This window comes from Toxorhynchites rutilus, chromosome 1 (genome assembly GCF_029784135.1).
Source record: "Toxorhynchites rutilus septentrionalis strain SRP chromosome 1, ASM2978413v1, whole genome shotgun sequence".
NCBI lineage: Eukaryota > Metazoa > Arthropoda > Insecta > Diptera > Culicidae > Toxorhynchites > Toxorhynchites rutilus.
Window position 1 is genome coordinate 139,370,430 of NC_073744.1, and position 23,601 is coordinate 139,394,030.

Genomic DNA, 23,601 nt, shown 5'->3' on the forward strand with positions numbered 1-23,601 from the left:
TAATGTCTTCGTTAGTTTATATTTCCCTAACCTCGGTTGGCTGGTGTCAGAAGGGAAGGAAAATAAGTTTGCTTCTTGTGCATTTTATACAATCATAACGCAAACTAGCTCGAGGTGCAAAGAGAAAGTACATCGTTTTGTTGAAGTGTGTTGCACGGGACAAAACGGTGCAGTTGAATAACACAGGGACACAATCTGCTCGCTTTTGGCTCGTGACAGGCGTGAATAGGCGAATAATTCTTGAAAATTCCGCGAATCCGTACAACCCTAGCAATGATAATGCCATTGGTGGATATATAATAGCAGTGCACATCCCGACGGCAGGTGTGGAATTTCCGATCGTGTTTTGCGGGGGAAGAGTGTGTATTGGAGTGGTAGTGTTGCGTATCTTTTGCTACGCTTTTTCCTTGCTGCGGAGGTGGAAACAACCGCGGCCGTAAGGAATTCCCATCGACTAGCAGACACCCGGAGGTGCTCCTTGGAGGGAAAATCGTGCCTAGGCTGAGGATGAGTTTCTTTACCTCGTTCCAGGAGCTGCTGGTAAGAATAATAGCAAAAGCGACTTTCGAAGCGAAACGACGATCTTCTCAGTTAGCGGTTCCCCTTCGGCCTCCCGCCCTATTGCTTCTGTGCGTTGCCCCTCTCTTTGCTCTTGAATCGACCTCGATACAAATACTCGTATTCAGTGCGAGGGTTCATTTCTCCAGCGTTTACTCCGCTGTTCGGTCGGCAGTGTGGCCAGATTCGCGATAAATTTCTGGCATATTTATTTTATTCTTGTTTGCTTCCCAAATACACATTGCCTATTGATTTCCAGTTCGAATTCGCAAAAATGATCCATTAAATCGGTTTTAACGTTTGTAACGTATTTAACATTCAATCACTTTGATAAAATATCTTGGCTAAGGATGCTTTACGATGATTTGCATTATATCCCTTCAAAGTTGCGTGATTTTTAGTTTCTTATTAAGCGCACGTTCATGGGTCCAATCGCAAAACTGTTCATTGATTGGTCTTCTAATCTACCCTTAAAAATTACTTTTTACTATGAAATTCCTAGTACTTCTACCAAAACTCCTCATTATAATATCAGATTATTTTCAGACCCAATTCTCGTTCAAGCTTTTTCAACCTTGCAAATAACATGTTTCTCCATTACATATAATAAATGTTTGATACAGAAAATATGATAGGATAAAGACAGCCCTAAAATTCCTTTCTCTAGTTTTGCTCTTATCAACACATTCGGCGATCCATTTCTATTTTTTATAGATAGAAAACGATATAGGAGTGCGTTTTATCACATTAAAATCCATTTCCATATTCGAACAAACACCAATTTCGTTAGCGCAAACATCAAATGGACTAACAACGCTTGTCAATATGTAAATGTAGAACATATACGAATTGAATTTTTTGAATTTTCACATTTTCCTTCAGAGTTTTCCGAAAATTTTCAATTGTCATGTTTGGTTGGAATATTTGTATTATTTTCATGGGACCCCCTCACCATCCCAGAGGAGGGAGGGTTGTCATACCATCATAGAAATGCCAAGTATGTTTCCATTTGCTTGATTAGTTCTCGAGTTATTCAGACAACCCTTCCCCCTGTATAGAGAGGGAGGAGTGTCAAGCCACCTTAGAAATGTTTCTTGCCTCCTAAAACCTCTGCATGCCAAATTTGGTTCTGTTTGCTCGATTAGTTACGCTGAGATTTATGCTTCATTGGTATGGCAGTCCTCCCTAAGAGAGAGGGGCGATTGGACAAATCGTTTTCGACATTAATAGCTAATGGAAATCCAATCGGGTTTGATTCCTTTATTGTAAAAAAAATAACTTTAAAAAAAATGCTTTGAGTTGCGCATGACATGAATACTAATAGCAACAAGTTTTAAGTGCGCTACACATACAACGTCCCGTCACAGTAAAGTCAACGTAAAGGAATGAAATGTCAAATATTCTCCCATGGAAATCGTATGGCATTCACATACACCATCACCGGCAACTTTGACATCGGCAAAATAAGTTCAAGAGAATAGTTGACGGGACGGTGACGGTGTATGTGTAGCGCACTTTAACATGCAATTAAAGGCACGTCACAGTCACGCGTAACCGAAAAGGCAAACTGTCCCACCGCAAAGCAGGGAAACAAAAGGACATCGAACGGTGAGCGGCGTGGATTTGAATTACAGTCAACTCTCCCTAACTCGATGTTCTGTATCTCGATATTTTCCCTAACTCGATGGATTTCATGTTACCTTCGATTTTACAGGCATTCTTCTCTCTATAACTCGATACCTCCCTAACTGGATGGCTCCCTTACTCGATGGGTTTTGATTAATTTTTCCATGGATTTTCACCTCTCTAACTCGATTGATTTTCACGTACATGTTTTTGTGCGTTATTACCTTTGATTTCAACTGCTCTTGAAAGTGAAGACGGAGTGTTCGTGTCATCAAGCAGTTTTTTTTTTCAAGTATGGAAAACCGCGAAAAATCTTTCAAGCGAACAATTAAAACGCTAACCATTGCGCAACGTTTGAGCATCATCGAGCAGGTGGAAAAGTATGAACGGGAGGGGTCTGAAGCTGCAAATAATTTCAGTATTGCACAAAGTACGGTATATTCAAACTAAAGTAAAAATGGAATCAGAATGGAAAATTGAATCTAGACCAAAAGCATATAAGGTTGGTCGGAATCGAAAAACTGGTCAATGGATTTCTGTCTTATCAGGCCAGAGAGAATAATTTACCTCTCAGGTTCTATTCTTCGGGATATGGCTTGCGAATTTGTCCAGAAACTGAGAATTCCCAACTTTAAAGCACAACCAACATGCACGGGAGTTCCGATGATTGTGTCGAAATTACATCTCCGAACGTTAAATCAAACCTGAAGAATATGTCCGGAATATTAAAATCAACTGAAAATGTTCCTGTGAAACTATTCGCACATTTATTTGCATACTTAATAATTGTTTTCTTCGTTAACCTAGTTCCTCATGCAGGTCGGACTCGATTATATAATATTCGATTATGTAAAATTTAGGACTCGATTATATACAGTTTGAAAAAAAAGGTTTTTTTTATAATTCAAATATGAATGATTTCAAAAAAAAAAAAAAACCTTTCAACGTTAAAATGTAATTTAAGTGGCTTTTATAAGTAGAGTGGGTTAAAAATCGCAAATTTTGAAAATTTTTATTAAATTTTCATCAGGAATCGTTTATATCGATATTGCAGCGAAATTAGGAGAGATAGAAGTTGGGCGCCAAAGAACAAATTGTAGAGGGATTAGAGAGCTTTAATTTAATTGATAGAAACAATCAAGCTTAGTATGAATTTTTGTGATAACATTATAAATTAAAAATTAAAAAAAAAAACTTAAATTTTCCACTTTCAAAATGTTATTTTCATCCTCTAATTTAGATGTTCCATGTTCTAAATTTTCTCATCTTTCAAATGGAAGCAACAGAATCGGCTTACGTAGCGTACTTTTCAAAGTAGAGCCAGTTTGAGGCAACGGAGTCCGAAACAAAGAAAAAGTTCTATAACTCTGTCATCGTTGAAATTAGAACATATGCGTTGAAGGATTTTTTTTCGTGAAATAGAACCGTCTATCACCTTCGAGAGATTCTGGAATTTTTTTTTATATGGCGTTTTTTCACTTTAAGTGAGTGAATCGAAAAATCAAATTCATACCATAATTGGGACACTTACCCTAATATATGACAATTTATGACATAAAAAAAATTATGAAAAAATGTTCTGTATCTCGATGCCTCCCTAACTCGATGGTCCCCTTGGATATCGAGTTAGGGAGAGTTAACTATATTTTCCTAGGAGAAACTTTTTTTATGCGGTCCCTATCTACCGCACAAAAAAAGTTTTTTTTTCAAATTGTGTACCGAACACTATTTTTTAAAGCTACTGGTGAAGTTTTGCACGATTTTTTTTGTTTCCCCCGCACAAAAAACATTTGCCTGTCGTTTATTTTCAAAGCAACTTTTGCGTGAAAATAGGATGAAAGAATATTTCAATAAAAAATAAGAATGCGTCAGTTATCTTTGGAATGATGCGCCAATCACGGAAATCAACAATTAGTTATTCAAAGGCTACAACCTTTTTTTTTCTCCTTTCGTCTTCTCGCTTTTATAATTCAAATAGAAAAATCAAATTTAAATCTATACGATGTTCACTAGCAACACTTCCAGCCGCATGAACTCCTTCATGTTTTGCATGCGATTCATTCCTCGCGTTCATTTTACCCCACCTTCCGAACCTTCCTGGATTGTGGGAAATGACTGTGTGATTCATTCCGATTAATTTTGGATAGGCGAAGGATTGATAATTTTGAACGTTGAGTTCCAAGGGGACACGATTATATAAGAATAAGAACGGGGAAGCTAATTGGAATAAACTTTTGTCTGATAAGAATGTTTATTATGGTTGTTTCAATAATTGTCATCCGTCGTGACTTGAAAATATTTGTGACGCTTTCTCTTTTTCCTTGACTTGGTAAACGCCTGATATTATGCTCATTGAGACAATAACAAACGCCTTACATCTAATCAATTTTTAATTTTTTCTAGGACTATGACCAGTCGACCAATTTGAACGGATTCCACTTCTCCAACAGTTTATTCGGCTTTGATTCCAACCTGTTGCCGCCTCTGGAAAGTGCACCGCCACCACAATCTGCGGATCACCCATGCGGGGTCAATTCAAGACCATCGGCCAAGACGCCTTCACCCATTCCGGATTTCGCACCATTATCGCAGACCCCCAAACAGTGGCAAAATCCCCCACAAATTCAGCAGCATCCGCAGCAGACATCACCCATTCCAGTAGGTTCCAAGTTCCAGCTGAAAGTCACACCGAACAATGAGATCTACATCTCGAACGAATCCGGTACGTTCTGTGAACTGGCCGGCAGCTTCCTGCCATCGTCGCAGACTGCGTCTCTTGAGCCCCCAGAACCGCCAGTCAAACACCGGGAACCACCGAAAACCCTGTTTCGCATCGAGAAGGGCATCAAACGGCCACTTTCTCCCTCAGACCAACGCAATTCATCGGGCATTTACCGATCCTCGCCAATGCATGTGCTCCCACTCAAACGGAAACTGGCTCCATGTGTCACTAACAGTAGTAACAACGGCACGGAGAGCGTCGCAACGGCTAAGCTGGTTGTATCCAATGTTATAAACAATGGTTTAATCGTGAATAAGAAGCATCTCTCGAATAACGACGAACAGCCGGCGGTTCCATTGGCGCCTACGCCGGAGCGTCGTATAATGAGACCAAAAAAGCGGAAGAAGAAAGTGCCGCCAAAGGTTACCCTCGAAGCGCGAGTCGAGCCACTAAATGGGAAAATTGTGGCGCAGGTTTCGGCGCCGGAACTGGCGATGAAATCTCTCACGGCAGCAGTTTGCTGCAAGAAACCAACTCAAGATTCCACTGTTAAAAAAATCAATGCAATCAACAATCAGCTGGACAGTTCGAAACCTTTGTCGACGGTGTCAAATGTTAGTGCCACAGAGAGTGCGCTAAATTTCTACGGAATCAAAGAAAAGGCGGCTCAGGAAGCGATTTTCGTTAATCGTGTAGAGAGCAACAAACCGTCGGAACAGTTGCCACCCCCACAAACGACGAGTCAGCTCCAAGAGGCTGAGGTACACTATAAATGTGTACCTGGTGGGGAGGGCAATGCCAATGGGGCTCGCGTTGCGCAGGAAGAATCCGTTTCCTGTCCGCCACCGGTGGAAATGAAGGTAGTTGCGGATTTGGTGACAGATAAGGATGTTTTTGGACACATTTCGCTGTTGAAGTGAGTATTCGTTGATTATTCTAGTAATTTCTGCTTGAACTTGTTGTTATAATAAGATTTCTGGATAATCGTCGTTTCTAGTTATAATTTTTGAAGTACCTGTAATGCTGGTCCAATGAATCATCTTCCAGAGAAGAGTAGATGCTTAATTGTTTTTTTTTATCATATAGAGGACTAGTTGACCCGGCAAACTTCGTCCCGCACAAAATTTGTTTTTTTTCACGTTTTCTTACTAAGCGCAATTTCATGAGTCCAATCGCAGAACTGTTCATTGCTTGATCTTCTAATGGACCCCGTTGAATTTGCTTTTTACTATAAAATTCCTAGTACTTCTACGAAAACTCATCATTATAATATCAGATTATTTTCAGACACAATTCTCGTTCAAGATGTTTCAACCACTTGCAAATAACATGTTTCTCCTTCACATGAAATATTTGTTTGATAAGGAAAATATGATATAATAAAGACAGACCCCTCCCCTTTTCACCCTTAGAAAGGGGGGGGGGGAGGAATGTCACTTCACCATAGAAACTTTTCGTGCCCCCTAAAATCTTCACATGCCAAATTTGGCTCCATTTGCTTGATTAGTTCCCGAGTTATGCAGAAATTTGTTTTGACGTAGGACTACGTCTTTCATTTCTATACCGGGGTGTAAAATCAAAGTTTCGAAAACGAAAGCGTTACGCCGGAGACCGAGATTTTAAGTGTTAATAGCTCCTAAACAACTGAACGAAATGGTATGATAAACACTTCATTCGAAAGATAAAATGTCTACGCGTTATATACTTGTTACTTTCTGATCCAAAAACTTGTTTCAATAGTCTTAAATTTGCTTTCAAAACAGGCTATTGAAATCACTAATCGGTATATAAGCGAGCGCCGCTTGGAAATCCACTCAGTTCTAATTGAACAGCGATTGGAGCATGTTGTCGCTGTTGTGGTGAAGCTCTTCATTTATCATGAAAGCGCGGATGAACGGTGTCACCAAGAGCCTGCACCTTAGGCCAGAAGGGAATCCATCAGGAGGAGAGTGATGCCACAAACGGTTCCCCGGGAAGATCTCGAAACAGCCGCTACACACACACATACACGCGCGGAATTCTTTCCGTTTGGATGCCATTCAGCATCGAGAAAGATCCGGAAAATAATCTGCCAGTTTCTCTGGGAATTTAAAAATACATTCATGTGAAAGAGTTTATTTGAATATTTTCTATCCATGTAACACTGTGACCAAATACATTTGGTTTTGTGATTTTTCAATCAATCGCAATTAACAGGATAGCTTCTGAAGATTATTCTTCCCTATCAGTAGGATATTTCCGTATCCAATATTGTATGCGCCCGCAATCGATTATTGCTCAGTCGTCGAAAGTTCCGAGCTCAGAGAGTTCATTCCCCTCTAGTTTGCCTTCCAAATTGCCATCGTAAACCACGCCTTCTCTCGATTCAATCACGCACAAATGCATACTTAAGCGATATTCTGGTGGTGAGACGCATTCATTTTTCGTGAGGACATCGACAAGACAACATCGTTGCTGAGGGTGATGGACGGCGAAGGATCGAGATCTGCCCTGAAACGCAAGCAGTTTGTTTGAAAATGTGAGGGAGCACAGAGAAGCCGATCCTTCAGGAGAAGAGAAGGTGACCATCGAAGCAGCCGCTGCACACACACATAGTTCCGAAGATGAGGAAATCGACGAGAAACAGGATTTTCGTCCTAAAGAATACCCTGAAGGCTCCAAAGACCCATTCATTGTGTACTTTAGACGAAAATCCAAACCTCTCAATGTCATTCGTATCTCGAAGGAACTAACTCAACATTTTTCTGACGTTACCGAAATTACACGGATGGGGCCAGACAAACTACGAGTTGTCGTCTCAAGCAGGACCCAAGCGAACAAAATAACGCGCTGCGACCTCTTTGCGATTGAGTATCGTGTATACGTACCCTGTTGCAACGTCGAAATAGACGGCGTAATAACCGAAAAGGGTTTGACCCGAAAAGAGATAATCGATGGTGTCGGTCGCTTCAAGAACTCCACACTAAAAACTGTGAAGATTCTTGCATGCGATCGACTGAAATCTGTGTCACATAAAAATGACAAAAGAATTCTCAATCGGACAAACTCTTTTCGTGTGACTTTTGAGGGTTCCGCCCTTCCAAATTACGTTGCAATAGGGGCACTTCGTTTACCTGTTCGATTGTTTGTACCCCGGGTAATGAAATGCAACAAATGTATGCAACTCGGTCACACGGCCGCCTATTGTTGCAATAAAAAACGTTGCGCAGACTGTGGAGAGAGCCATGATGAGAATCCTTGCGCGAAAGAGCACAAGTGTCTTCATTGCGGCGGGACTCCTCATGATCTTATCAATGCCCGGTGTACAAACAACGAGGGGAAAAACTCAAGCGTTCCTTAAGGGGGTATTCTAGTGTAGAGACACGAATTTCGGACGTTTTCTCGAACTCCGTAAAAATAAAACAAAGAATATTTTTATTATCCATTATATCATTATTCGTTTATCTATCTTTCAACAATAAAACAAAAATAGGACGGAAAAAAAATATTCATAATTAGATTAGTTACATGCTGGTGAAGTGAGGGTGTTCAAAAAAAAGTTGTGCCATGGCGTACACGATTCCAGTCCTTCTGGTTATCTGAAACAAAAAAATCGAACAGATTCTGAATCAGTAAAGATGTCGCTATGGCATGAACCTCGGACAAGTCAAAAACATGGGTTTTAACAAAATGGCGACCGTTTGAAAACAAAAATGCTGTTTAAAACGTTTTTTTTTTTGCGTTTACCGATTTTTTAAAAACAGTAAAATTAAAAAGTTATAATTTTTTATTGGTTCATGCGATAGAGAGATGTATGCAGATTATTTTCATATAAATTTGACATAAATCGGTTCAGTAGAACTTGAGATATCGTGTACGCCAGTTAGAAAAAAACAAGTTCCGAGAGAAACGCGTTTGAAGTTCATTGTGATGGCCGTAACAGGTTAGATACCACATCACTAAGATGGCTCTAACTAGGTAAATAATAGGATTTTCGATAAGTCCTTTCTAGAGTATATTCTTGAATGCCTAAACTACAGAAATATGGTAAAAAAAAAATTTCGATTTTTTCAGATTTCTAGACTAGAATACCCCCTTAAAGGAACGTTCCAAGCGGACTTTTGCAGAAATGCTTAAGAGTTCCGTGCCAACGACACAGGACAATCCCTACTCTATTCTGCAGAACGACGAGCCTGTTGCTGACGCTCCCAATGCCGGATGTTCCGGTACATCGCAGGGTGCCATCAGGAAAAGAAAAATTACTTCTTTTCCATCACTCCCCAGAAAGAATACCGAAACTTCCCAAGTTGGAATGAAGCCTCGAACTGAACGTGCTGAGAATAGGCCGAAGCAAGTACCTCCCGGTTTACGTGGTCATGCTACCAACCAGGGGTCCTCAGCACTTCCCGGAACAACAACGAACACGTCTGTTCCATTTTCGCGGTCGAAGCAACAGCCACTACCTGGCCTGCTTGCGCTTTCAGACCTTGTGGATAACATTTTAAATGCTTTAAATATAAATGATCTTCTTAAAAGCATAGTATTATGTTTGCTTCCGGTTGTGAGAACATTTTTGAAAGAAAAATGTGGCTTTTTAGCAGCGTTCATTTCCCTCGATGCCTAATTCAGCGCAAGAGGTCAAGGATTTGACCACTGTGACACCTTCTATAGAGTCACTATCCCATCGATTACAGGCATTGAAGTTGTCGCTTGCCAGATACAAATCAATGGCAAAGAACTCTGCATTGCTTCGATATATATTCCTCCCAGGACTACGGTAGGCCGCCATCAGTTCTTTGATATTATCGAGGCATTGCCGGAGCCGCGGTTAATCTTAGGTGACTTCAACTCCCATGGAACAGCATGGGGGTCACTCTACGATGACAACCGTGCCACGTTGATTTATGATCTGTGCGACAACTTCAACATGACAGTTTTAAATACTGGGGAAGCAACTAGGATAGCCAACCCTCCTGCACGGGCAAGCATGCTAGACATATCTCTCTGCTCTTCTTCATTATCCCTGGATTGCACATGGAAGGTAATCCAAGATCCCCACGGTAGTGATCACCTACCAATAATTTTATCGATCGCCAATGAATCAAAATCTAGTGAGTCAGTCGATATTGCGTATGACCTCACGAAAAATATTGACTGGAGAAAATTTGCAGAATTAATATCTGAAGCAATCATTTCGATGCATGAACTTCCTCCCCTTGAAGAGTATAATTTTATATCAAGTTTGATTTACGATAGCGCACTTCAAGCTCAAAAGAAACGTGTACCGGCTACCACTTTCCGACGTCGTCCTCCATCACTTTGGTGGGACAAGGAATGTTCAAAGGTCTACCTTGAAAAATCATCCGCTTTCAAAAAATTCAGGAAAACTGGATTAGTGGAATGGTTTCGAAAGTACCAAGCTCTAGAAGCCAAACTAAAAGGTCTGATTAAAGCAAAAAAGCGTGGATATTGGCGGAAGTTCGTCAATGGTTTGTCAAGGGAGACCGCTATGAGTACTCTTTGGAATACGGCTAGGAGAATGCGTGGCTGGAACCATACCAATGAAAGTGAGGAATACTCTGACCGTTGGATTTTCAAATTTGCAAGGAAGGTTTGTCCCGATTCTATTCCTGCACAAAGCGTCGTACGCGATATTCCGCTCCAATGCGATTATGAGAATTTTTCGATGGTAGAATTCTCAATTGCCCTCCTCTCATGTAACAATTCAGCTCCGGGGTCGGACAAGATTAAATTCAACTTGTTGAAGAATCTTCCCGACTTGGCAAAACAGCGTTTGCTGAACTTGTGCAACAAGTTTCTGGAGCTGAATATTGTCCCGCATGACTGGAGACAAGTGAGAGTGATAGCCATACGAAAACCCAACAAGCCGGCTTGCGATCACAACTCGTATAGGCCGATTGCAATGTTATCCTGTATTCGCAAATTGTTAGAGAAAATGATTCTACTTCGTTTAGACAAGTGGGTCGAAACGAACAATTTGCTGTCAAATACGCAGTTTGGCTTCCGCCGAGGTAAAGGGACGAATGATTGTCTCGCGCTGCTATCTTCTGAAATCCAAATCGCATTTGCTCGCAAAGAACAAATGGCTTCCGTTTTTCTCGATATCAAAGGGGCATTTGATTCAGTTTCCATGGAAATTCTCTCAGAGAAGCTTCATAATCGTGGACTTTCACCAATTCTGAATAATTTCCTGTACAATTTACTGTCAGAAAAGCACATGAATTTCTCTCATGGCAACTCAAAATCTTCTCGTTACAGTTTTATGGGCCTACCGCAAGGCTCCTGCCTAAGCCCCCTCTTGTACAGTTTTTACGTCAATGATATGGATGATTGTCTAACTAGAGACTGCACGCTGAGACAACTTGCAGACGATGGAGTTATTTCCATCACGGGTACTAATCCCGTCGCTCTGCAAAAGTCGTTGCAAGATACCATGAACAATCTGTTCACGTGGGCCCTCAAGCTGGGTATCGAATTCTCTACGGAGAAAACCGAAATGGTCGTTTTTTCTAGGAAGCACGAACCCGCCCAATTCCAGCTTTACCTATCCGGCAAAACGATCCAACACTCTATGTTTTTCAAATACCTGGGTGTATATTTTGATTCTAAATGTACCTGGGGGAGACACATTGCGTATTTGAAACAGAAATGCCAGCAAAGAATCAATTTTCTCCAAACAATAACCGGAACATGGTGGGGTGCCCATCCAGGAGACCTCATTCAGTTGTACAAAACAACGATATTATCAGTGTTGGAATATGGCAGTTTTTGCTTCCGATCAGCTGCCAGGATTCATATTCTCAAGCTGGAGAGGATACAATATCGTTGCTTGCGTATAGCCATGGGGTGTTTGCATTCGACACATACGATGAGTCTCGAAGTTTTGGCAGGAGTACCCCCGCTTACTCTTCGGTTCACAGAATTATCCTACAGATTTCTCATCCGTTGCAAGATCATGAATCTATTGGTGATTGATAACTTCGAAAATCTACTCCAACTGACTCCTCAGTCAAGTTTTATGTCTTTATACCATGAGTACCTTACCCACGACGTGCACCCTTCACCAGGCATCTCCAACCAAGTTTGCTTCCCATACTTTTGCAATTCCTCTGTCATTTTTGATCTGTCCATGCGACAAAAAATCCATGGAATACCAGATCACCTACGCTCCAATGTTATTCCGTCGATATTTTCGGAAAAATATGGGAAAGTTGGATCTGATAAAATGTTCTTTACTGACGGTTCATACATAAACGGGTCCACTGGCTTCGGCATCTTCAATGAAAATTCCAGTGCCTCTTTCAAACTCAAAGATCCTTGTTCCGTGTATGTCTGGGTGCGATATATTACGCATTAGGGATCATTGAAACATTGCCCATCGACCACTATTTTATTTTTTCAGACAGTCTCAGCTCAATAGAGGCAATCCGCTCAATGAAAGTTGATAAACGCTCATCTTATTTCCTAACAAGAATAAGACATCTCTTGAGTGTTTTGGTCGAAAAATTATTCAAGATTACCTTAGCATGGGTTCCCTCTCATTGCTCGATTCCGGGGAATGAGAAAGCGGACTCGCTAGCTAAGGTGGGTGCATCAGAAGGCATACTTTTTGAAAGGAATTGCTTATAATGAATTTTTCCACATTCCTCGTCAACACACGCTCGTAAGTTGGCAGCGCATGTGGAGTGAAGATGAGTTCGGTCGTTGGTTACACACGATTATCCCTAAGGTCTCGACGAGTGCATGGTTCAAGGGATTGAATGTAGGTCGTGATTTCATTCGCGTGATATCTCGGCTTATGTCCAATCACTACAACCTAAACGCGCATCTCTATCGCATTGGGCTCGCAGCAAACAATCTTTGTGATTGTGGCGATGGCTACCACGACATCGAGCATGTTGTCTGGTCGTGTATCCGGTTCCATGCTGCTCGCTCTCAGCTCTCTAGAGCACTGAGAGCACAAGGCAGACAATCGGATATCCCCGTCCGGGATATCTTAGGTAGCCGTGATCCTGATCTTCTGCTTCATCTATACCTGTTCCTCAGAAACGCCGATGTCAACGTTTAATGATGTTTCCTTCGTTGTGTCCCCGTTTCATATCCCTCCTATCCAAACGATAAACTTTTACTTAGTCGCGGCAATACATACACGCACTCTTTACAGATACACGGGCCAAAGGTTGTGCAGTCCACTGATCATTCAACAAGAGCCAAAGGTTGTACCGCTCATGACAACTCTACACGAACTGATGATTGCGCCGACTAGTGACCATTCTATCCTGGATTCCTCGAGTCGAGAAAGACGCACCACGCTAGATATGGGGTACAGACTAGGGAGCGTTGCTGATTAATGGTCAGCTGCATCCCAATAGGAAGTAGCCCGTGTCGGGCACACGTATAGAGCATCGAAGACTGCAACATACCAATTATGAGAACACTTGTAATACTAACCTCGAGCCAACCGCGAGTAATCGGTTACATATTACTAACATAGTTGTAAGACAAAAATTGTCAAAATATTGGACTCCCGGCCCCGTCAGGCTAACGCCACATGTGCCTTAATAAACAAATAAATTTTGGAAAAAAAAAGTGCTATTAACAGGTGGTTATCGAGTTAGCATATACCACTGGTGGGCTTCCAGTATCGAGGAAAATGTGGAAATATCTAATCGTTACGGAAAATAATATGTCAGTTCCTCTGGCAATTTAAAAATACATTCATGTGAAAGAGTTTATTTTAATGTTTTCTATCCATGTAATACTGTGACCAAATACATTTGGTTTTGTGATTTTTCAATCAATCGCAATTAACAGGATAGCTTTTGAAGATTATTCTTCCCCATCAGTAGGATATTTCCGTATCCAATATTGGATGCATAAAACCTTGTGCCTCCAACGTAACGCTCTCGTTTTCGAAGTTCTCCAAATATTCATTCATTCAGAATGAATTCAGATTCAACTTCAAACAAATGATCTCTAAATCAACGATAGTCCTACGTCACCATTGCGGTTATACCATAGATATAACCCACTTCCTGTTTTTCATTTGTATGACAGAGAGGGAAGAATGTATATTCGCCATAGAAACGTTTTGAGTCCCCTAAAACCTTCGCATGCCAAATTAGCTATTTTCTTGATTAGTTTTCGAGTCATGCAGAAATTTGTCTTTCGATTGTATGGCAGCCATAGAAACATTTGTAACCACCATAGAAACATTTATTGCACCCTAATACCTCCATATGCCTAATTTGGTTGGATTTGCTTGATTAATTCTCCAGTAATGTAGAAATTTGTGTTTCATTTGTATGGTTGCTCCGACAAATCCCTCCCCCCCACCACCCAACTCAGAGAGGGGGTGGAGGGTGGAGCGTCTAACCATCATAGAAACATTTATTGCACCCTAAAACCTCCATATGCGTAATTTGGTTATATTTGCTTGATTAATTCTCGTATCATCGCTTGATTAATTACTCGTATCATCGCTGATTGCGTACCAGCGCGGAGGGCTGCACAGAAACCAGTTTGGGGTAATAGAAGGTTGAGAGAACTTAAGAGGTTGAGATCCTCCGCTCTCCGGCGTTTTTGTAGGCTGCGCTGTCCATTTGTCCACCTCCGGGCCGGACGGTATTCCTTCTTGTGTGCTGGAAAAATGCGATTCGTGCCTTGCGTACCCTTTATCGGTCCTCTTCGACACCTCTCTACACAAGAGCACGTTTCCCTCGGTATGGAAGCAGTCAATAATGTTCCCAGTGCACAAGAAAGGAGATAAACGGAACATAGAAAACTACCGAGGAATCACATTACTTTGCGCCTGCTCGAAAGTTTTCGAAATCATCGTCAATGATGCTGTGTTTTCCTGTTGCAAGAACTATCTATCACAAGATCAACATGGATTCTTCCAAAAAAGGTCAGTCGCTACCAATTTGGTCGACTTTGTTTCTTTCTGTCTGCGCAGCATGGAGCAAGGCACTCAGGTGGACGCAGTGTACACAGACCTTAAGGTTGCTTTCGACCGTGTCGATCACAAAATCCTGATAGCAAGGCTGAACAAACTAGGCATTTCCTCGAGATTCACGATATGGTTGAACTTTTATCTAACAGATCGGTGGATGTGTGTCAAAATTGGATCTGCGCAATCTGCGAGTTTCTCCAATCTTTCAGGAGTGCCTCAAGGAAGCAACCTAGGCCCACTGTTGTTTTCATTGTTCATCAATGAAGTGTCCTTACTACTTCCATCTGGCTGCCGCTTATTTTACGCCGATGATGTGAAAATATATATGGTTATCAGGAACGCTCTTGATTGCTTTAGACTTCAGAACATGGTCGACTGTTTTGAAGAATGGTGCTCAAGAAATATAATGTCGCTCAGCATCACGAAATGCAGTACCATTTCGTTCCATCGTAAGCTAAAGCCAATTTTGTTTGGCTACTCCATCTGTGGTCAAGTTCTGTCGCGAGTAAGCCATATCCGAGACCTTGGATTGACACTCGATAATGCACTCAGCATTCGACTACACTTCAGTAAAATAATCGCTAAGGCCAACCGGCAGTAGGATTCATCCTTAAAATTACAAGGGAATTCCGTGATCCACACTGTCTCCGATCTGTCTACTGCTCCCTAGTTCGATCCATACTGGAGTTTAGCGCAGTTGTATGGTGCCCCTTCCAAGCAAATTGGATTTCAAGGATTGAGTCTGTTCAACGGAAATTCGTACGACATGCTCTCTGGAACCTTCCGTGGCGGGATCCTCTAAACTTGCCACCATACGAGGCGCGTTGTCAACTTTTGGGACTGTAGACGCTGGAAAGAAGGCGTTTCAACGCTCAAGCTATGTTTGTCGCTAAACTTTTGACCGGAGGAATCGACTGCTCTGCACTGTTGACACAAATCAATATTTATGCGCCTGAACGTACTCTTCGTGTCAGAAACTTCCTGTATCTCGAAGGACGCAGTGTGAACTATGCGTTGCATAATCCTGTCTGTTTCATGTCAGTCCGTTTCAACGAAGTTTTCGACTTATTTGACTTCAATATCTCATCGGACACCTTTTATAGACGACTCATTCATAGATGACTTATTCTGTATTTTGTATCGTTTTTATTTCGTATGACCAAAGCATTGATGTAGTTGTGACGTTTAGTTTTAAATAATCATTTAGACCAAATGTGAGTCAGATGATTGAAAGAAATAAATAAATAATAAATAGTAATGCAGAAATGTGTGTTTCATTTGTATGGCAGCCCCCCCCCCTTAGAGAGGGGAGTGGAGGGTCTTACCACCCTTAAACATTCATTGCACCCTAATACCTCAATGTGCCTAATTTGGTTTCATTTGCTTGAATAATTCTCGAGTAATGCAGAAATTTGTGTTTCATTTGTATGGCAAATTAAATGAAGAATATCAATATCAATTTCGTTGTTGCAAATGTATTTGTTGCTCTTCATCGAATTAAAGAACTCAACATTAATATAAGCATTGAATGTTTTGCTCAGCTGAGGCGAATATGGCACTGCCGAACGATTTTCCATGTCAATGTCTGCGTTGTTAATTTTCATGAATGATTGTCTTTACCAGTTTTTAGTCGTTGATATATTGAACATCCACTGTAACCATATATCGTTACAAATTAGAATATCGAATAAAACTTTAACGAAAATTTGATTTTCACCATTTGGATTCCGGGGGAGGTGGTCGAAGGTGGAAAAAACAATGTTCGACGATAGCAAAATGTGTGGATCCCAAACCAACGGGAAAACCCTATTATATTTTGAATCTCTCCCCTGGTGGGTGGTTGGGTGGTGGTTGGGTTGGGGTTGGAATGGTAGGAAAGTGGAACGGTTGGAACGGAATAATTCGGGAAGAAGGAAAGGAGGAGGTTCGAGAAAGGAATTGGAAAGGAATTGAGCCCTCTTGGGTTTCGAGTGATCAAAGTTTTTACAAGTTTTCGTTTTGGTAATACCACGTGGTGTCAAACGAGCGGTAAAACCGGCTGGAATAGCCCTGGTCGCTGGCCGCAGAGGTGTCCAGCTAAGCATCAAGGACCAGCGATAAGAGTGTGCCTGCCTCGTCCTCATCAGCCCCGTGTTGGTACGGCTCAACGTAAAGGAGCTACACAGGCCAGTTGTCACGAGTTTCTCGTCACGCTCCACTCGTTCATCGTCAAGTACGACACGGAGGTTGTGACCTTCCGCCGAAGTAAAGATCCTGGAGAAATCACCACGTCAGTCCAGTTGCCCGTTCACCATTGCCGCCCGCCACCTTGCCGATGCCATTTCCGACCACGCCGTAGCCGATCACCACCCGCCAGTACCCGCCACCACTCGAGTAAAAGACCGATACCAAGTAGAGACCGTAGAAGGATCCGTGAGTCAATAAAACAATTGTTTATTAACCTGAAAACTATTTCTTCTCGCTAACCCAAATCCGAAGGCCCCCCCCCACACTGCTCACGCGACGACCCTGAGACACGAGGACCCAAAAGAGACCTTTCGCTTCCACCCCTGCACGGTCATTGATAAGGCCTGGGGGCTTAGACTGCGTTCCCTCCTGGAACCAGTGAATCGTTTTTTTCAGGGGCTGAGAGCAGCCGCACCAGAAAGTAAATCGTAACACCACCTAAGGTCGTGTCGTTGGTGAAATCTTCAAGAATTATACATTTTCCATCTGCCATGCAAGGCTATAAAAGTTTTAGATTACCGCACGGTCATGAACCATGTTTGGGGTAACAATATCGAACAATCACCTGACCTGACCTGGAAGCAATTTCAAGTTGTTGAAATTTGAATGAAAATTTTTATTCGATGTTGTTTCAATACTTAGTAGACATAGTCCTGACCCTAACTCAACTATTTATCTATTGATCTTCTTGCATTTCAACCAAAATATCATTCAGAATATAAAATAATTATCAGAGACTATTCTCGTTCAAGCTACCTGCAGAGAATGTATTATTCCGGTACACAGAACACACAATAGAGCCATATTTCATTTAATTTTTTTGTTTTAGAAGCGTGTTTATTTCACTCGAAAATTCGTAACAATTTACGCTTCACAGAAATGGAACACGAAGCTCAATGACTGGAATTTAATTACATTATCACTTAATTACACTATCGATTTCCTCAGGGCGTAATCCTAATTTTTTGTAATTTTGCCATCCAGCCGAATAAATTCAGCAAGGTGTGGAACCAAATAAATATAACGTTGTAATGAATCTCATTCTACATTTCATTCATTTTTTTGTTTGAACACATGTTTTGTAATATCATGACAATGCATGTGTTTAGACATGGTAATACCAAAGGCTGCGTCGGTGTTGTTCATGATAGCGCCTGGCAAATGAGTATATTTCTCCTCACACATGTTCTGATTGTTATATGAATCGCAGTCGTTCGCAATTTATTCTACGTTGAGATGCTGAACGTTAGGAACATTAGAAACATTAGTACCATTGAAGAAGAAGATGGAGAGTGTCGTTTGAACGGTGGGTGTCAACGATGAACTCCAGATTCGCTGTGCAGTCGCCTACCATGACTTCAGCAATGTATTCAACGGCATACGCATTGAATGTATACATGTGTTCTCCAGTCGGTGTTATATTAGAATTGATGAAAATAACATGATCGTCACATTGCAAACCGAGCATGTATGATATGAAGAATTTCAATAATTCATTATGTTTATTCAGAAAATCTTCCAGCTCGCTGGCAATATGCATGGCTTTAGACGAATCAAGGTTATTGACGCATGTGAGGATGAATGTGTTCAATGAAGTGAACTTAGCGCCATCTGTGATTTAACAACGTAAATAGAGTCGCTCTCTTTGAAAAACAAACTACGGGTCGATTTTCTGAATATTATTTATACTAAAATACTAATATCGCGATTAAAAATAGGAGATGGGGGGTGAACTTTTGAGGTTATATATAGTTCTATACCAAATTTGAGAAAAAAAAATAGAAATCAAAATTATTTAGATTTTTTTGCATAGGGCCACCCTAATCGGTATTAAACATATGGTAATTGGTACCCTAGCGGTATCATATATAGTTTACGTCCTATTCTCATGCCTACCAAGTTTTTTGTGCATAATTTCTTGAAAATCGTTCGAGCCGTTTCGGAGGAGTTCGACCACGAACATCGTGACACGAGTTTTTCATATATAAGAAGATTTAAAGCTTTTATGTCATCTAGCCAATTAATCGACTATTATTAGTCCAGGGTGTCGACTATCTTGAAAACCTTGAAAATCAGGAAATTTCGTCACCAATCTGGAAAAAATGAAATTCCGCCAGTTATAATTTTGATTACAGGGAAAATTCGTTATATCGAAGTATTGAAGTCACTCGATATATCGTACATATTTTCAAAGTCTGAAGGAATAATTTTTTGATGATTTTTTTTTCTGAAAGAAAAATAAGTTATCTGTATTTTGATACTAAAACATGTTTTGTATCTTCAACCAATCCAGTGTATTTTAAACTGGTTTTTCGATTCCGGATTTTAAATGAATTAAGCTTCATTCAACCGTACCGTTCGATAGCTGGATTGGGTTGTTTTGGATGGTGAATATCCTGCCGAAATGTGTGATTGCGAGAAACGATTGAAACGATTGCGAGTTTAATTCAAAAACGGCTCTTTGATTGATCGCCAAATCGACCTTTTTCAAGGCCAGGATGAGATAATTTTCCTTCCTTCCTTGTTTGGTTTATAGAGACTTCAAACTTTTGCAGTTTATTCGTCTCCTGCCCTGAGAAGGGTCCTTGTGGAAAGAAAACTACTCCATTACTCCTCCTTCACCTGTCTTAAGAAAGACAATCCTTTCCCTCGCGACGCTCGCCTGCAACAATGTTGATCTGATGACCACCATACGAGAAGCGACGAAATCATTTTGATGTTGAAGTCTCTATAGTAGTAAAAACTCAATCAATAAGAAGTCCTACGCCAAAAAGAACCCCCTGATTGTAGCAATGATATTAGTCAACAAACGAGCGTCCTTGCATGTATCATCGCCCTACTAATTATTTTCATTCTTTTCTTCATTACAGCAACTCGCAGGATCGATGCAAGACGGTGATATACCAGAACCCCGTCACCAGTACAAACGTACTCTACAGCATAGTGAATCCGAAAACTCTGAATCTAACTCTTGGAGGGGTCGGTCGTGGCACAACGGCTACTCTGACGTTGCAACCCCATCGGGGAGTCCGAAGGCCTAAAAAACGCGGACGAAAGAAAAAGGTTATAGCGGAAAATCCCGCTCTAATTGATGGTACCAACCCAATAACCCCACCGGGGGTCAACCCAACCACTGACGCCACGAAACCAGTCGATCCGGATGTTCCAGTTATGGTTACACGCTCGGGTCGACTGTCGAAGCCACCGCGCTACGCCAACAACTACTTCCAGAACATGCAGAAACAGAAGACAGAGCATTCTCCCCCGCCGCTTCCACCTCCGCCTCCTCCACCGGTGCCCAGGGTAGAGCTTCCCGCACCGGATCCGGAGACTGCCGAAAAACTGCCAAATTTCTCCGCCGCACTGAGTTCCACCGTAAACCCCGCCACAGTCCCACCGGAAGTCGAAACCAAGCGAAAGATGAAAGTTCCTCTGCAGTATCGCTGTGCCACGTGCAGCAAAATATATCTGGGGAAACGCATGCAGAGGCACCTGCAGAAGTATCCGAGTCACAATTCGGAACGAGACTGCATCGGTGCAAACCAGGAGAAGAAGGGACAAGAGGAAAAATCGGTCTATCTGTACAAACATCTGTTCGATCTGCTTCAGAAAGTTACCGAGAAGGACAAGGGTCGCATAATGTTGAAAGAGATCAGTAACTTTGTGGATTTCGTACGGGCGTTGATTCCGAGACTGATAACAAACGACGAAACCAACAGCACGGTGGAATATATTGACCACAATGTGGCCGATGTGCTTCGGCTAAACCATGGCAAGTATCGACTCAAGCTGTCCTCCCTGGCGGAAGAGTACGAAAAGCTAAACCTAACGGTGAATCAACTGAGCAACAGTTCCAGCAGTGTTGTCACACACAATGGAACGACAGCTGCCCCTGTCATTAACATCTCAAATGGAACCACGGAGCGGCAACCGTTCAGCTTCAATACTGATGATCTGTTGAATCAGTCCAGTTCTTTCCCTAGTCTGACCACGCTGGTGAACGAACATAATCTGCTCGTACATCCCAATACCATCAACGCAGCCACCACCACCACAACTACCAGCAATAATAACAACAACACCAATAACAACAATAGCAACATCAACAATAACAACATCAACAATAACAACATTTTGAGCACCAGTCATCATTATAACAGTCATCACCTTCAGCAGCACTACAACAATCACTTCAGCCATAACAACCATCTCCCACTGATTGGTTCCAGCTGTCACGATGATGCGATGAACAGCCTGTCCGGCTTGTGCAAATCACCGGTGCAGCATTCCGCTTCCGGAATGGTGAATATGGCGCTGAATCTGTACTAGCCAAAAAGGTGCAAATGAATATGTGGCTGCTGCATTCGAACAATGCAACAACAAAATACGAAATTTAGTTCAAACAGAGACAAACGAAAAACAAAACAAAAACAAAACAAAAATCGTGTGTACATTTCCGAGAAACAATAATACAAAGCAAAGTGGTTTTAAATCAAATCTAATCAGGATACAAAGAAGGATAATAAAATAATTGGATGATAGTATTATTATAGTGGTTGTTTTCGGTATCGGATGACAAGACAGAGAAAAATCCGGTGAAGGACATCGGAAATACCATAGGGTGAAACTGAAATACAGCTCCACTGGCACTGGCAGCAAGTCGGAATGGAAATAGAGATATCAGAAGTCAACGTGAGAACGCTGGGAAAAAATGACAATCAAAAGTTTTCCTATTAACGTTTTCTCTCAGTCGTATTGTACCCGATTTGTTTAACATTTTCAATTTCACGTCGTCGCGACGCTGGTACATATACATTTGTATACGAACCCGGTGGAATTGTGGTTTTTGCATCAAAGTTTTGCTGAACACCTAACGTGAAAATGCATTAAAACAAGCCATACATCCATAGAACTGATCAACAGGTATTTGAATATGTTCTTGCTCGTTTTTCCCAACAGGTAGTGTTGTTAAAACTACATGCGTGTATTTACGAATGCGATTACGAGATTGAAATTCAATGGTTCTTTTTAACAGGGCGGTCTGTTTTACTTGCTTTAATCCAAAACTCTCCAAGCTCTCAGAACCATTGTTGAAGCATTCGGCGAACTTGACGGTGCTGGCGTAAACATAGTACAAGCATAAATCTGCTAAATTATTGAGAGTTCATTGTCTTACAGTCTATGAATTTATAAAACCCATCAGCTGACCCGGCAAACTTCGTCCCGCCCATAATTTGTTCTTTGTTATCAATACCTTCAAACATTCACGTTTTCTTACTAAGCGCAAGTTCATGAGTCCAATCGCAGAACTGTTCATCGATTGATCTTCTAATGGACCCCGTTGAATTTACCTTTTACTAAAAAAATCCTAGTACTTCTACCAAACCTTATCATTATAATATCAGATTATTTTCAGACACAATTCTCGTTCAAGATTTTTCAACCACTTGCAAATAACATGTTTCTCTGTTACATGGAATAAATGTTTGATACAGAAAATATGATAGAATGAAGACAGACCCCTCCTCTCTTCGCCCCTTTGAGAGGGGGAGGAGTGTCCATTCACCATAGAAACTTTTCGTGCCCCCTAAAATCTTCACATGCCAAATTTAGTTCCATTTGCTTGATTAGTTTTCGAGTTATGCAGAAATTTGTTTTTCATTTGTATGACAGCCCACCCTAAGAGAGGGGGGTGGAGTGTCGAACCACTTTAGAAATGTTTCTTCCCTATAAAACCTCCACATGCCAAATTAAGTTCCGTTTGCTTGATTGTTTCTTGAATTATGCGGAAATGTATGCTTCATTTGTATGGCAGCACCCCTTAGAGAGGGGAGAGGGGTCTCAAAACAGCATGAAAACCTTCCCTGGCCCCAAAAACTCCTACATACCAATGTTCATCTTGATCGGTTCAGTAGTTTCCGAGTCCATAAGAATCAGACAGACAGACAGACAGAAATCCATTTTTATATATTGGGTTGGGGAAAAAGAAATTTTTGTTTTCCCCAAAATATATATTTTATTAAGGCACATGTGGCGTTAGCCTGACGGGGCCGGGAGTCCAATATTTTGACAATTTTTGTCTTACAACTATGTTAGTAATATGTAACCGATTACTCGCGGTTGGCTCGAGGTTAGTATTACAAAGATCTCATAATTGGGATGTTGCAGTCTCCAGTACTATGTATGTGTGGCCAACACGGGATACTGCCTATTGGGGTGTAACTGACCATTGATCAGCGACGCCCCCCTAGTCTGTACCTCATATCAATCGTGGTGCGTCTCTCTTGACTCGAGGAATCCAGGGTAGAATGGTCACTGGGCGGTACAATCTTCAGCTCGTGTTGAGTTGCCATGAGCGTTCAACCGTTGGCTCTTGTTGAATGATCAGTGGCCTGCACAACCTTCGACCTGTGTATCTGTAAAGAGTATGTGTATGTATTGCTGCGACTAAGTAAAAGTTTATCGATTGGATAGGAGGGATTTGATACAGGGATACAACGGAGGAATCATCATCAAA

At 41.4% G+C, this 23,601-nt stretch overlaps 1 protein-coding gene across 1 annotated transcript; it reads left to right on the top strand.

Annotated features, from left to right (window-relative positions):
* On the top strand, window positions 1-21,631 carry LOC129762841 (uncharacterized). Its single transcript, XM_055761403.1, has 3 exons — window positions 1-540; window positions 4,588-5,822; window positions 19,955-21,631. The coding sequence occupies exons 1-3, from the start codon at window positions 508-510 to the stop codon at window positions 21,411-21,413; spliced, it is 2,727 nt and encodes a 908-aa protein (XP_055617378.1). The 5' UTR covers window positions 1-507; the 3' UTR covers window positions 21,414-21,631.
* Window positions 21,632-23,601: the final 1,970 nt, after the last annotated feature.